The following is a 16,383-nucleotide window of genomic DNA, read 5'->3' on the forward strand; positions in this document are numbered from 1 at the left end:
TAATTCTGTATTTAACTTTTTAAGCCACTGCCAAACTATTTTCCACAGTAGCTGAACCATTTTACATTCCCACCAGCAATGTATGGGGGTTACAGTTTTTCCTCATCCTCACCAACACTGGTTATTTTCCTTTTTTTTTTTTTTTTTTAATTACAGACAATCCTAGTGCCTACACAATTCCTTTTTTTTTTTTTTTAAGATTTTATTTATTTATTTGACAGACAAAGATCACAAGTAGGCAGAGAGGCAGGCGGAGAGATAGGAGGAAGCTGGCTTCCCGCTGAGCAGAGAGCCAGATGTGGGGCTGGATCCCAGGACCCTGAGATCATGACCTGAGCTGAAGGCAGAGGCTTTAACCCACTGAGCCACCCAGGCGCCCCATACACAATCCTTTGCACAAACTCATTAAGACCTTGCATTGAGTGCCTAGCCTAGGAAATAATCAAGAAACAGCAGCTCCTGAAAAATAGATCAGTTTCTGAAACTAGAATGGCACTTAAATATCACCTAGAAACTATCACCAGGAAATTATTACCACTGGGTAGTGAGCTTAAACGTGATTATTATTTCTATCCTTCTGCTTTTGTATTTTTCCAAGTTTTCTGCCACAAACATTTGAAAATGTGCCCAGCAGGAATTTCCTATCATTTAAGTCATACAAACTAGGGCTGCTATTTTTCCAACCAAAAGATGATCAATAAAAACAGTTCTACAATTTCACAGAAAGCAAAGAAGATATTTTTATAATCACAAAATAATCTGGCCCAACGCTCTCATCTAAAGGAAGAAAAACTGGGCCCAGAGAGAAAAAAAATCACTTAGGAAAAGGCTATAATCCACTATGGTCTTGTTCACATTTGTTAGATGGTGAAAGGAAGGTCATGGCAAAAACTTCCCCCAGACTCCTACTTAAGCTCTTTTCCACTTCATTACATCACATTGCCAAACGTCCAGTGATGAAGCCTGTTCGATTACATATTAATACATTTTACAAATATTAATTCAGTGTCTACTTGACCAAAGCCCTTCTTCAAATGGTGAAAAGCACAAAGACAGAGGGAGAAAGAACAAAACGTAGCTGTAATAGAATGACTAAGAAGGTCAGGAGAAGTTTCTGAAGTGACTTTTAAACTCCGACTTGAGTGTAATGTCAGTGCAACAACAGAACACTGACATCTCTTAAGAGACTACATACACATACACTTATATAAAAATTTTTCCCCAGAACGCTAAATTGGAGCATCCTGGACATACCCCCTCCCCCAACCCCTACATTAGATATCTTATCGATGCTAGTAGTCCAGGAAAGGGAAGGCTTCCTTTGGGTGCTTAATAACAACTTCAGGATTGGAATCGTGGGAGGGCGTGTATCCCTCGCTCTGAGGGCTCCTCACGCTGATGGGTACAAAAGCCCGGATTTGGATTTCTCAGTGTCCCTAACTCCAATATTATTCTCCAGGCCGTAGGCCCCAAAGACCTTGCTAGTGATTGGCTAAGAATAGGCCCGCCTCTCGCTCGGGACTCGCTGCGAGCTGCAGGAACCCCGCCCCCTCCACTTCCTAATTCGCTACTCCTGGGCTCATCCCGCCTCTCCATCGAAACCATTGGCTGCCTGGCTCCCAGAGTCATTAGCGCCTGCGGAGAGGCTCGACCGCTGGTGACTGGAGAGGTCCTGCACCAACAACAATGGCTGTCGCGACTTCGGCGGCCCGAATTTGGTTGGGCGTGGGGGGCTTTAGGGCCTTGCAAGCCCGAGGCTTCAGCTCCGAACGGGTACGCCGGCGGTAGTGTCCGCAGCCCCAGCCCTGAGCGCGGGTTCCATCTCCCCTTTGCACCTTTACCGACCTTCCCATCTCTCTTCGCAGCCAGACTCCAGCGCGGGCTCGATCCGGGAGGCAGGTGGGGCCTTTGGAAAGAGAGAGCAAGCTGAAGAGGAGCGATACTTCCGGTGAGGTCCACGGAGCCCCGAATCCAGTCCAGATCTCTCGGGGCCTTCCGATCCTTCTTAAACTTACAATCGTCGGGGCACCTGGGTGGCTTAGTCGGTTGAGCAGCCCACTCTTGGCTTCCGCTGCAGACGTGATCTCGGGTTGCGGGATCGAGCCAGGGGTCGGGCGCCGTGCTGGGAGGGGAATTTGCTTGGGATTCTCTCTCTGCCCCTCCCCCACCGCTCTCGCTCGCACTCTCACTCTTTCTCTCTCGAATAGGTAAATAAATCTTTAAAAAGAAAAAAAAAAAATCCAGTGGCCCTCCCCCTTCCCTCCCTGGTCCTTTGGGCGCCCGTCCCCCAATAGAACTAGCGGTCCCTGAACCCATTACCCCCAACACTTGAGGTCCTGACTGTCACCACCTATAGGGAGCTCCCCGTGCGCTGCCGAACAGTTCGGAGGCCCCAAACCCAAGCCATTTCCACCCGCGGGTCTCCAGAACTCTTCCTGAATCACTTATCATGCCCACCCACGGAGTTCTCCCCGGTCTTGTAAAATGGCTTCCAGATTTTTCCAAGATGTCTAGGTCCCACTGCCCAATACTTGAAAACACCCTGAGCCTGATTCCCTCGGCCTTCAACCACCCATAACCCCTCTACTCTCTATTTTCTCCTCCCCATGGAGTTCCTGGCTCTCCAGATCCTCAGCCATTTCTAGACCCCAAGTCTTCAATTCTGCCAGAGTGCTTCCAACCAAGGCAGCAGCTCCTAGTTGGAACCCTCTTCCCCTACTTCTTGGAGACTTTACCCCTGCCCTACCCTGCCCAGCCCAGCCCAGCCCAGCCGCTGGACTGGATAAATTTCTCCTGCATAAGAGTATAGAGCAGTTTGCCCAAGGGACTCTTTCCTAGCCCTAAATTATCATTTACTGACTTCTGTCCACAGTGGGGAGCAGTGTGGATCTAATCTCACTTCTGCCTCTTCTGCTTTGGTCTAGCTTTTAACTTCTGCCCTTTATTGCTCACTCTCATGAACTATCAGCATGGCACCTGCCATACCAGAGAACCAAGGCACAGCCCTTAGATGCCATCTAATTCGGCATCAACATTTTACACTTAAGGAAAACTGAGACCGGTATGTGCCCAAACCAATATTTGAATGTCCCTTCTTGAGACCTAAATTGGACTTCCAAGTACTTTCCCCCCTTCATTTTGACCTTTACAGTGAGCCATGCATTTCCCTAGGCAAAGAAAGCCCTAGGTAAATTGAGATAGGACATCTTTATTTGTCCATCCTTCCCTCCTTTTGCTCTGCCCACCCCACCCCCACCCCGAAAAAAAGAGATTCTGATCTCTGGGTGGTTCCTTTCGTAAGGTATATGAGACTTAATGTTACACCTCTTTTGAGTTTTCTAATGAGAAATCTGAAAAGAATAACTCATAAATAATGAAATTGCAGGCACTGGCACCAGGAAAATGGAATCATTTTGGTCAGTCTTAAGGTGAATATATCTCAAGATGGAGTATGCTTTCACTAGTGGGGCTTGAGCAGGTAGAAGAGGATGACCAACCAGATTCTAGTGGAATTGGGACTCCTGTTCTTTGCCTTAGGTATCGTAGGTTATGCTTAGAGGTCTCTGTGGGTTAATGATTGGGATTTAAGGCAGAGCCACTGTATCCTTGTAGAGCACGCACTAAAGAACAACTGGCAGCCTTGAAGAAACACCATGAAGAGGAGATCACCCATCATTTAAAGGAAATTGAGCGTCTGCAGAAAGAAATTGAGCGGCACAAGAAGAAGATCAAACATCTAAAAGACGACGATGATTAAATGTGTGCAGTTCCCATAGACGAGCTATATATATATCATCGCCCACTTCTGTGGAAACATAGTTCTGGTTTTATTAATATCTATCTGTGTGCTGCCAACAGATTATAATAAATCATCATCAATGAATTGTGTCTAATGCCTTCTTCCACTCTCTGGAAAGTACTACTGAACTTCTAAAATGAATTGCATAGGGGTGCCTGGGTAGCTCAGTTGTTTTAGCTTCCAGCTCTTGATTTGGACTCAGGTCATGATCTCAAGGTCGTGGGATTGAGCCCCGCTTCAGGATCCCTGCTCAGGGCAGAGTCTGCTTGAGATTCTCTCTCTCTCTCTCTGCCTTCCCACTTAGGTGTACTCTCTTGCTTTCTCTTTTTCTCTCTCAAATAAATAAATCTTTAAAAAAAATTAATCAGGGGCGCCTGGGTGGCTCAGAGGGTTAGGCCTCTGCCTGTGGCTCTGGTCATGGTCTCAGGGTCCTGGGATCAAGCCCCACATCGGGCTCTCTGCTTAGTCTTTATTGTGAGACCCCATTACAAAAAGGCCTTCAGGATCATTGACAAAAGTTCAGACAAGTCATTGACCTTACTCCTGCCGACAAGATACTAGATGTCTGTTTCCAAAACACATGTCCAGTGTGGATGCGGCTAGTGGAAAGTTTATAGACACTCCTGACATGTGCATGCTGAGATTCAAGTGGTCAGAAATAAGATTACCTCAAAGATGGAGTGCAAAAAATAACGAGTCACATGCCTTCTTTTTTTAACTTTACAACAGTACAAAGTTTGAAAAGTTAGGTTTTTTTTTTTTTTTTAAGATTTTATTTATGGGGCGCCTGGGTGGCTCAGTGGGTTAAGCCGCTGCCTTCGGCTCAGGTCATGATCTCAGGGTCCTGGGATCGAGTCCCGCATCGGGCTCTCTGCACAGCGGGGAGCCTGCTTCCCTCTCTCTCTCTCTCTCTCTCTCTGGCTGCCTCTCCGTCTACTTGTGATTTCTCTCTGTCAAATTAATAAATAAAATCTTTAAAAAAAAAAAGATTTTATTTATTTGTCAGAGAGTGAGCACAGGCAGATAGGCAGGCAGAGGGAGAAGCAGGCTCCCTACAGAGCAAGGAACCTGACGTGGGACTTGATCCCAGGACGCTAGGATCATGACCTGATCCGAAGGCAGCCGCTTAACCAGCTGAGCCACCCAGGCGTCCCAAAAGTTAAAATTTTTAATTGAACCAGTAACATCTTCCATTTTGCATTTTTGTGAGCCTCCCCCTACCTGGCCCTACTAAAAGGCTTACAAAATCCCTTAAGTTTGTAGTTGATAGTGTTCTCGTGACTTGTAGTCCACAATAGATCTGTTAGCAGGGATGTTCCTGAGTATACCATTTGCTCTTGAGATCTATTTTAGATTAAAACCACTCTAATAGTGATCAAATAAAGCAAGCAAAAAGTGGAAGATGAAGAATAAGTTTGAATTCTTAGGAAGATAAAGTGAATATATACCTGTGGTTAATTTTTTTTTATCCTGCTATAATAAAAGTAAGATACAAATATTACTTAAAAATACAGTTTAAAAATATCTCTTCGGGGCGCCTGGGTGGCTCAGTGGATTGAAGCCTCTGCCTTCGTCTCACGTCATGATCCTGGGCTCCTGGGATTGAGCCCCGAGTTGGGCTCTCTGCTTAGCAGGGATCCTGCTTCCTCCTCTCTCTCTGCCTGCTTCTCTGCCTAGCTGTGATCTCTGCCTGTCAAATAAATAAAATCTTTACAAAAAAATAAAAATATTTCTTAAATATATTTTTAAAATATATCTTTCTAAGGGACGCCTGGGTGGCTCAGTCGGTTAATGGGCTACCTTCGGCTCAGGTCAGGATCCCAGGATCCCAGGATGGAGTCCTGCATCGGGCTCCTTGCTTGGCAGGAAGCCTGCTCTGCCTGCCTCTCCCCCTGCTTGTACTCTCTCAATCTGACAAATAAGATCTAAAAATAAAAAATAAATATATCTTTCCTAAAATCCTAAGATAATTTATGTGATTTACTTTTTTTTAAAGATTTTATTTATATCTTTGACAGACAGAGATCACAAGTAGGCAGAGCAGCAGGCAGAGAGAGAGATGGGGAAGCAGGCTCCCCGCTGAGCCGAGAGCCTGATGTGGGACTCGAACCCAGGATCCCGAGATTAGGACCTGAGCCAAAGGCAGAGACTTAACCCACTGAGCCACCCAGGCACCTCAAGTGATGTGATTTAAACCAGTAACCACAGACACATAACACAAGTCATAAGATTCCCCAGGTGTTTCTTGGAATTTGGAAAATACTACAGCAGGGGTTTGTTTGTTTGTTTTTAAGACTTTGTCAGAGAGAGAGAGAGCACAAGCAGGGGGAATGACAGACAGAGGGAGAAGCAGGCTCCCTGCTGAGCAAAGAGCCCCAAGCAAGACTTAATCCCAGGACCCCAGGATCATGACCTGAGCAAAGGCAGATGCTTAACCAACTGAGCCACCCAGGCATCCCTACAGCAGAGGTCCTTAAACTGCCCACAAGTCAGCAGCATCAGCATTGCCTGGGAACTTGTTGGAAAGGCAAGTAAGTTCTCGGGCTCCATCACAGATGGCTAAAACTGAGGATTGAACCCAGAAATCTGTTTAACAAGCTTCCCCAAGTGATTCTAATGTCCACTGAAGTTTAAGGACCACCGTACACATAGTTTCTCATGACATTTGCTGGCATTCTTGGGCATAGAACACTTTTATAGAAGCAGGTTATTATAAAAATACATATAATATAGTTCTTCATATGAAGGCTATTTCAGAATAAAAAGATATGTTAAGATTATTCTTGTACAGGGCACCTGAGTGGATCAGTGGGTTAAGCCACTGCCTTCAGCTCGGGTCATCCTCTCAGGGTCCTGGAATCAAGGCCCGCATTGGGCTTTCTGTTCAGCAGGGAGCCTGCTTCCCTCTCTCTCTCTGCCTGCCTCTCTACCTACTTGTGATCTCTCTGTGTCAAATAAATAAATAAAATCTTAAAAAAAAAAAAAAAAGATTATTCTTGTACAAACCATATTAACATTTGAGAACATATTATTCCCTGGAATAAAATCCTTTTTGTTTACAAGTAACAGATAACCAGCACAGTCTGGCTTACAATGGAGAAAAAGAGATTTTTTTAAAAGAACAGTGGCTATTGTCTCAGAATCTCAAGAAAACTTAAACAAACAAAACTCAGGAAAGGCAGGGACCAGAGAAGCCTGACAACTGCACGAGCAGATTGTTGAAGCAGCTTCATAACCATCTGTGTGAAAATCACTGGAGTGATTTTTTTTAAGATTTCTTTGGAATTTTACACAATGAAGTTATGGAAGTTATTTAACAATTGCACAAAATATATATATATATATATATATATATATATATATATATATATATGAATATGTCACAATTACTTGCTCATTAAACCTCATGAGATTTCTGGCAAATAGATCCATGCCATTCATTTTTTTTTTATTTAAATTCAATTAGCCAACATATAGTACATACTTCGTTTCAGATGTAGTGATCACTAATTTATCAGTTGTGTATAACACCCAGTGCTCATCACAACACATGCCCTCCTTAATGCTCATCATCCAATTTCATAAGCCAAGTAACCGAAGCAGGGAATTGTGAAGTTTCTCAAGGTGAAACAACCAGGTTTCTACTGAGAAGAACTTTCCTTCAAAGCTCCTGCTCCCACAGGGGCACCTGGGTGGCTCAGTCAGTTAAGCATCTGTCTTGATCAGTCATGATCCCAGGGTCCTGGGATTGAGCTCTGCATCAGGCTCCCTGCTTAATGGGGAGTCTGCATCTCCCTCTATCCCTCCCCCTTGCTTGCACACACTCACGCTGTTTCTCTCTCTCTCAAATAAATAAAAAAAATCTTTAAAAAGAAAGAAAAAAGAAAAGCTCCTGCTCCTACAGACTTAGGTTGCAATCCCAGTGTAGTGGTTCAGCCGCCCATAATTAGTTCCTCCCTGAAAATGTGGGACAGGCTGGGGGCATACCTGATCTGGGAATGAGTGGTAATGGTGAAGATCACAGGAAGTAAATGTAGAAGTGCCGCTGGTTGGTGTTGGCATTGGCATTTAGCATTTTGGTTGCATCAGGAACCCTATCAGTATGTCAGTGCTTGCCTAGATGATGCAAACACATGTTTGCAAAGGAGTCTAGCTTGAAATTTTCACATCAGAAAGTCCGAAGTTGTAATTCCCAACCCAGACAGCACATCAAAATACCTGAGAGTTTTAAATTTAAGCCAAAGTCTCAGGACCAATATCTCTGAGACCAAGGTGTGAGCTTGGGTATTTTCAAAATGCCCCCCCCCCCACCTTTTCCAATATGTGACCAGAGCTGTGACCCACTGGTTTAAAGGATCCCTGCGGATCTGTTGATATGGCTGGGCAGGTTGTTCACCGGATAAGAACACCTAACTAAAGGGGCCAGGGAGGATTAAAATTCAGCCCATACCCTGCTCATTAAGCAGTGCACTCTAGTTTAAGGGTGGCATCTACTCTGGGTCACCTGTTGTTTAATTCCTATAAAGAAGACCCTGGGTCATTCCATTGATCTTGAATATGCATTGCTGTATAATCTACATATTCCACGTTCAGATTTTTAAAATGTATTCATTAAAAATATTCTTTAGCATCTACTACAAGCTGGCCACTTGGTATGCACTGAGAATACAACTACAGAACAATCACAGCTCCTATCTTTTTTTTTTTTTTAACTGTAAACCCAACATGGTGCTTGAACTCATGGCCCAGAGACTAAGAGATGCATATTCTCCCCACTGGGCCAAACAGGCATCCCACAGCTCCTGTCTTTGTGGAACCCATAGCCTATTAGGAAAAACAAGTGGTTAAATAATGTGGGAAGTGTTCTAAGGGAGTGAGTGAAGAGTTCTGGAAGGACCCTGGACAGGCATTCCACCCAGGCCTGGGACTCAAAGGGACCTCATGATAGAAGAGGTATAACAGAGGCGCCTGGGTGGCTCAGTGGGTTAAAGCCTCTGCCTCTGAGCCTCTGAGCCTCTGCTTAGGTCATGATCCCAGGGTCCTGGGATCGAGCCCCGAATCGGGCTCTCTGCTCAGCAGGGAGTCTGCTTCCTCCTCCTCTCTCTCTCTCTCTCTCTCTGCCTGCCTCTCTGCCTACTTGTGATCTCTGTCAAATAAATAAATTCTTAAAAAAAAAAAAGAAGAAGAAGAAGAGGTATGACAGGCCAGGTAAAAAGAATGGGGTGACATTCAAGTCTGAGCGACAGCATTTGAAGAAGTCTGGCATTGAGAGATACTGCGAGTTACTGGGAATTGACGATAGTTCGGCCTGTTCATGTGGAGGATGGGGAGAGTGATGGGGAGGAATTGGCGGTAGGGTGCTAGTTTCTACCAATCTTCCGAGGGCTGGGTTGGCCACTTATAAGCTTCCTCGCCATGTCCTACTCCTCAGTCCTTCCTTCCCCCTTGCCTCTTTCCATCCTCTCTCCCTCCCTCTCTTCCTCCTTTCCCTTTTCTTTTTAGGTAGACTCCTTTATTAGAGCAGAAAACGCTTAAACTACTTGTATCCCACGTTGACAAATCTTAACTTCAAGCACTAGAAATGAACCAAAAATTTTCAAGCAGTCAAAGGAACAAAGAAGCACGGGGACACACATGCCACTGCTTCACTTGGCGCCACCTGGCACAACCTCACAATACGAACTTCCACTTACCAAGACCCCACAGATTCCCTCTTGCTCATCACTCTTATTTAATTGAGGTAAAATTCACATAAAATTAATCATTAACCATATAAAGTATAAAATTCAGTGGCATTTAGTATACTCACAATGTTGTACAAACATCACCTCTAGTCTTTTGAAACATTTTCATCACCTCAAAAATTGCATATCCATTAAACAGTCACTCTTCATTCTGCCCATCCACCTAACTACTAGTCTGCTTTCTGACTCTAACAACTTGCCTTTTCTGAACATTTCATATAAATGTAATCACAGATGTGACCTTCTGAATCTGGCTTCTTTCACTTAACATAATGTTTGCAGGGTTCATCCATGTAGCATATTTTTAGCGCTCCATTCATTTTTTATGGCAGAGTAATATTCCATCGTATGGATCACTTGCTTATCCATTCATCAGTTGATGGCCCTTTGGCTTGTTTCCTTTTTTTTTTTTCTTTTAGCTATTATGAATAGTGCTGCTAAAACATCCACATAGGAGTACTTGTTTGGACACCAGATTTCAGTTCTTCTGGATACACACCTAGGAGTGGAATTGCTGAGTCATATGGCATTTCCATGTTCAACTTATGGGGGAACTGCCAAAATTTTTTCCCCACAGCAGCTGCAGCATTTTTATGTTCCCATCGGCAATGTACAAGAGTTCCCATTTCCCTGTAGCCTCACCAAAATATGTTATTTGCGGCTTTTTGATTCTACCTGTCTAGTGGTTGTAAAATAGTATGACATTATGGTTTTGATTTGCATTTCCTTGATGACTACTGGTACTGAGCATCTTTTGTGTGCTTATTGGCCATTTGTATACCTTCTTTAAGAGACATCTATTCGGGACGCCTGGGTGGCTCAGTTGGTTAAGCAGCTGCCTTCAGCTCAGGTCATGATCCCAGAGTCCTGGGATCGAGTCCCACATCAGGCTCCTTGCTCAGCGGGGAGCCTGCTTCTCCCTCTGCCTCTCCCTACCATTCTGCCTGCCTGTGCTTGCTCTCTCCCCCCCTCTCTCTGATAAATAAATAAAACCTTTAAAAAAAAAAAAAGAGACATCTATTCAAGGGGCACCTGGGAAGTTCAGTCAGTTAAGCGTCCAACTCTTGGTTAACTCAAGTCATGATCTCAGGGTCATGAGATTGAGCCCTGCTGACTCAAAGCATATACAGCTTTTGGAAGAACCTTGCCCACTCCCTGCAAGGTATAGCCATGCAGCTAGCACTGAGTCTTCAAAAGGCCATTCCACTGTCCTATCAAGCCATCTGCTCCAGGATGGTAGGGAACATGGTAAAATCAGTGAACTCCATTAACATGGGCCCATCGCTACACTTCATTTGCTGCCAAGTGAGCTCCTTGACCAGAAGCAATGCTGTGTGGAACATTATAATGGTACATAACACATTCTGTAACCCCATGGATGATGGTTTTAGCGAAAGCATTGCACGCAAGGAAGACAACTTTGTTATCCAAGGTGTCTATTCCAATGAGAACCAAACACTGCTTCTTCCATGATGGAATGTAACCAACCTACCACCACTGGGTGATAATGCTGAGGAATGGTGTCATATCAGAAGCTCAGTGTTGGTCATTACTGCTAGCAGATTTGGCACTTAACAGTATAGCTATAGTCCGGTTGGCCTTGGTGAGTGGAAGTCATTGCTGAGACCAGGCATATCAACCCTTCTTGCTACCATGGCCACTTTGTGGATGAGCCCATTAGGTGATGACAGGGGTGGCTGGAGAAAAAGGTTGTCTGGTATCCACATAATAGGTCATCCTGTCCACTTGATTTTTTTTTTTTTTAAAGCAGGTGACTTCTTTTTTTTTTTGACAAAAAAAAAGCAGAGAGCCTGATGGTTGGCTCAATCCCAGGATACTGAGATCATGACCTGAGCCGAAGGCAGAGGCTTTAACCCACTGAGCCACCCAGGCGCCCATGTCCACTTGATTATTAACATTTCATTTGCCGTGATTACTCTTTGGTGAGCATTCATATGTGACAAAAATATCTCCACATTTTTTTGCCCACTTAGAGAGGTCTATCTACATACCTCTTCCCCTAATTCTCTTATCATCAGTTTTCCAATCATATTCCTTCCAAGTCCCTTATATCCAGCCAAAGCATTAGCCACAGCCACAACCTAAATGCATGTCTAGCCTTATTTCTTCTTCCAAAAAAAGTGAGCAACCTGGGGCTCACTTTGAAGTATAGCCCACTGGGAGTATTTTCCTTCATTGCTGACCTTCGTAATGTCCCAGAACGGGGCTATAGTCCCACTGCTGTCCACTTTCAGTTGGTGCCTACATATTGCACAGAACCGTTTACACACCAGGCCTGAGTCTTTTCTTTCTATGTAAACTGATTATAGGAAACTCCACAAGAAGCCACAGATACAGGCAGGGAAAGAGAAAATCATGTAACCGGAGTAGGACCACAGGCAATTGGGATACTTCATGTACCTGACTTGTGCCTTCTGGGTCTGCTCAGGCCCAATCATATATCTGTGCCACTTCCATTTGATGATAAACTGCTGCTGTGCATGCCCAGCTTTATAGCTTTGGTGAGTCAGAAAAGAGCTAGTTCATGATGGGCACTGCCGGTATCATGGTAATTTGGTTGGTCCATGACTAAGCATTCCATTTCTGCTAAGGCCCTAGAGCAGGCGAAGAGCTATTTCACAAAAAGAGAGTAGTTGTCAGCAGAGGATAGCAGAGTTTTGCTCCAAAACTCTAAGGCTCTACACTGCAATTCATCTGTATGGGCCTGCCAAAAATTCCAAACAGCCTCCCCATATGCCACTGACGCTTTAGGCACCACTGAGTCTGCTGGATGACCCAAGTATGACCCAAATGGAGGATCCTGGCCTCCTCTCTTGCTCTGACCCCGACTCATAACGAGCAGCTCGTCAGGTTTTTCAGCATACAGGTTGAACTAATACACTCAACTGAAGAGTGCTGCCTCCAAACCCCAAAAAGTCCTACTAAGGGTTATGCCTCCATTTTAGTTGTAGGAGGGACAGATGAAACAACTTACCCTTCATTTTAGAAGGGCTACCACAGCATGCCCCACATCACTGGATCCCCAGAAATTTCACAAAGGTAGAAGGACCTTGAATTTCTGTCAGATTTATTTCCCACCCTCTCACATACAAATGTCTTACCAAGAAGTCTAGATTGGTTGCTACTTCTTGCTCACTAGGTCTCATTAGCATGATGTCATCAATGTGATGGACAAGTGTGATAGTTCATGGAAGGGAAAAGTGACTGTAATGGACTGAACGTTCATACCCCTCAAAATTCATATGTTGAAATTACAACCTCTTGTGTGATGGTATTACAAGGTGGGGCCTTTGGAAAGTGATTAGAATAGGATTAGTGCCCTCATAAATGTGATCCCAGAGAACTCTCTCACTCGCTTTCTACCAGGTGAGGATACTATGAAAAGTTCAATAGTCAGAAACTTGGAAAAGGGATCTCACCAGAACCTAATCATGCTGTCTGTCTGATCTTGGACTTCAAGCCACCAGAACTGTGAAAAAAAAAAATTCTGTTGTTTATAAGCTACCCAGTCTATGGCATTTTGTTATAGCAGCCCAAATGGGCTAAGACAGTGATCAATTTTCCTTGAACCGAATTTTGACATAGAGTTGGAGAACTGGTATATTCCTGAGGCAGAACAGTGAGGGTCTATTGCTGGCCTCACCAGCTGTATATAGTAGTCAGGATTCTCCAGAGAAACAGAACCAATAGCATGTACAGAATTGGCTTGGCCATTATGGAGGCTGAGAAATCCCACAATCTACCATTTGCAAACTGGAGACCCAGAAAAGCCAGTAATGTGGTATTAGCCTGAGGTCAAAGGCCTGAGAATCAAGAAAACCAATAGTGTAAGTTTTAGTTTAAGTACAGAAGACCTATGTCCCAACTAAGTAGTCAGGGAAAAGAAAATTCTCCCTTCCTCTGCCTTTTTGTTTTATTTGGGACTTCCGTGGATTAGATGGTGCTCATTCACATGGGGAAGGGCAATCTGCTTGACTCAGTGTATTAAGTAAATGCTAATCTCATCTGGCAACACTCTAACACCCTCATAGACTCAGCCAGAAATTGTTTAGCCAAATATCCAGGTACCCTGTGCTCCAATCCAATCAATACATAAAAATTAGCCACCATACCAGCTGAAAGCAAACTGTTTCTGGAGATCCTTCTCGAGAGGTACAGAGAGAAAAGCATTTGCCAGCTCCATTGCTAGCAAGTACTAGATACCAGGGAATGTGTTAATTTGCATTCCCACGCTCATCCCTTTCTCCCCCCACATTGCCCAGTGACACTAGGGGTAACCAGCCAATCTCAGTGTATTTCTTTTTTTTTTTTTTCTTTAAGATTTTATTTATTTATTTGACAGACAGAGATCACAAGTAGGCAGAGAAGCAGCAGGGGAGGGGGAGCAGGCTCCCCGCTGAGCAGAGAGCCCAATGCGGGGCTCCATCCCGGACCGTGGGACCATGACCTGAGCCGAAGGCAGAGGCTTTAACCCACTGAGCCACCCAGATGCCCCCTCATTGTATTTCTTAGTTTGACAGGAATGTTCAAAAGTGTCATATCTACAGTCACTCAGATCTTTACTTCTTATAAGTAGTTGATTAAAAGTACCTAGTGGGGGCGCCTGGGTGGCTCAGTGGGTTAAAACCTCTGCCTTTGGCTCAGGTCATGATCCCATGGTGCTGGGATCAAGCCCCAGAGTCGGTCTCTCTGCTCAGCAGGGAGCCTGCTTTCTCCTCTCTCTCTGCCTGCTTCTCTGCCTACTTGTGATCTCTGTCAAATAAATAAATATAATATTAAAAGGATCTAGTGGCAGTATTTTGCATATGTCTATTGCCAGATCATACCATGGACTATCAGTGCAATCTTTACTACTAGAAATAGAGTCATTAGTGTCTTTAAGTCTAGTAAGAGTGAAAAGCCAATTCCAGAACCCCTAGAATCAATTCAGAAACTCATCTTTAAATTTCTGTTCTAGGACCACTCTCAGTACCAAAATCCATATTATTCAGGGTTCTCAGAGAAACAGAACCAATAGGGTCTCTCCCTATATATATACATGGAAAGAAGTTTATTACAAGAAATCGCCTCACACAATTATGAAGACTGACAAATCCCAGTGTCTGCATCAGCAAGTTAGAGACCCAGGATGGCATATTTCTCGTCCAAGACCAAAGGCAGGCAAAACTGCCGTTCTGGCTTAGGGCAGCTAGGCAGGAGGAAACTTCCTCTTATCTGTGTGAAGGTCAACCTTTTTGTTTTATTCAGGCCCTAGGTTGGTTGGGGGCACCTCCGCATTAGATAGGCTGATCTGCTTTGCTTATCTTCTATTCAAATGTTAATCTTATCTAGAAACACCTTCACAAACACAGAAGGAATAAGGTTTAACCAAATGTTGCGCACCCAGACAAGCTGACACAGAAGACTAACCATCACACCTCCCTTGCTGAGCTATAATTACCTGTGTGGCCTCTAGTGGTCTGTTTGTTTAGTGGCTTTTCCAATCTATCCTTCCAGGGAATGCATTCTTTGTCATGTGTGGTCCCTGCTGTCACTATTCTGTTATCTCAGCAATCAGTCAGTACCTGATAAGATTTCTTTACTTTTTTTTAAAGGTCTTATTTATTTGAGAAAGGGAGATAGAGAGTGAAAAAGAGGAAGAGCTGGGAGCAAGGAGAGAGAGAAGCAGACTCCCCACTGAGCAGGGAGCCTGACTCAGGTCTCTATCCCAGGAGCCTGGGATCATGACCTGAGCTGAAGGTTGACACTTAATCAATTGAGCCACCCAGGTACCCCTGACAAAAATTTCTTTCAACACTTTAATTTAGCAGCATCTTTCTTTGTTAAGCTGTCTCCTGGTTGCCATACATATTTGATCAGATTCCAGCATTCCAAAAAAGTTCATTCTGACCATTGCCAGTTTAGTGGCTGTTTTAGTGGACAGAACAATTCCTCTAGCTCCCAGATCTAACATTTTTGATCACTGGGGGTGCTTTTTAAAAATGGAAAAATTCTTTTTTTTTTTTTTTAAGATTTTATTCATTTATTTGACAGAGATCACAGGTAGGCAGAGAGGCAGGCGGAGAGAGAGAGGAAGGGAAGCAGGCTCCCCACTGAGCAGAGAGCCCAATGTGGGGCTCAGTCCCAGGACCCTGGGACCACGACCCCAGCCAAAGGCAGAGGCCTTAACCCACTGAGCCACACAGGTGCCCCCAAAATGGAAAAATTCTAACTTCTACCTCAGGTCTCGTGAATTAGAATATTGAAGCAAGGTCCAGCAATCTGCGTTTTTAAAAGATTTTATATAGGGAGCACACACATGAGAGTAGAGGGAGGGGCAGAAGGAGAGAGAGAGAGAGAGAGAATCTCAAGCAGACCCTGCACTGAGCATGGAGCCTGACATGGAGCTCAATCCAACAACCAGGAGATCATGACCTGAGCTGAAATCAAGAGTTGGTCACTTAACTGACTGAGCCACCCCAGCACTCACAGTAATCTGCATTTTAACACAGCTGTTGATCAGAACTGTGAGTTAGATCCAGGAAGAGTTTATTTTGCAAATTTCCAACTCTTGGGAATGACTCAGGCCCAGCTCGAGTCAGACAATCCCACTTAGTCTAAAGGGCCAGGGCCAGGAGAGCATGGCTATAGCCCCCTCTTGTATATGGGGTAGTTTCCATACGTTGGATTGTAAGCTGGGGAAATATTTTAAGAGTTGTCTACCATGATCATTAACTCAAAGACCCTGATGAAATCCATTCTGAATGTTTTTATCAACTTAATCCCTATGCTCTTATGCCTAGTGTATCTTCCTCCACCCTTCCAAACAGACTGAGGTCA

The 16,383-nt window shown here is 44.3% G+C and overlaps 1 protein-coding gene across 1 annotated transcript; it reads left to right on the forward strand.

Moving 5' to 3' along the window:
• The first annotated feature begins 1,617 nt into the window (after positions 1-1,617).
• On the forward strand, positions 1,618-3,883 carry ATP5IF1 (ATP synthase inhibitory factor subunit 1). The gene is made up of 3 exons (XM_004741032.3): positions 1,618-1,773; positions 1,866-1,948; positions 3,613-3,883. The coding sequence occupies exons 1-3, from the start codon at positions 1,687-1,689 to the stop codon at positions 3,755-3,757; spliced, it is 315 nt and encodes a 104-aa protein (XP_004741089.1). The 5' UTR covers positions 1,618-1,686; the 3' UTR covers positions 3,758-3,883.
• Positions 3,884-16,383: the final 12,500 nt, after the last annotated feature.

Source organism: Mustela putorius, unplaced genomic scaffold (genome assembly GCF_011764305.1).
Source record: "Mustela putorius furo isolate JIRA1106 unplaced genomic scaffold, ASM1176430v1.1 tig00003853_pilon_pilon_pilon, whole genome shotgun sequence".
Lineage (NCBI taxonomy): Eukaryota > Metazoa > Chordata > Mammalia > Carnivora > Mustelidae > Mustela > Mustela putorius.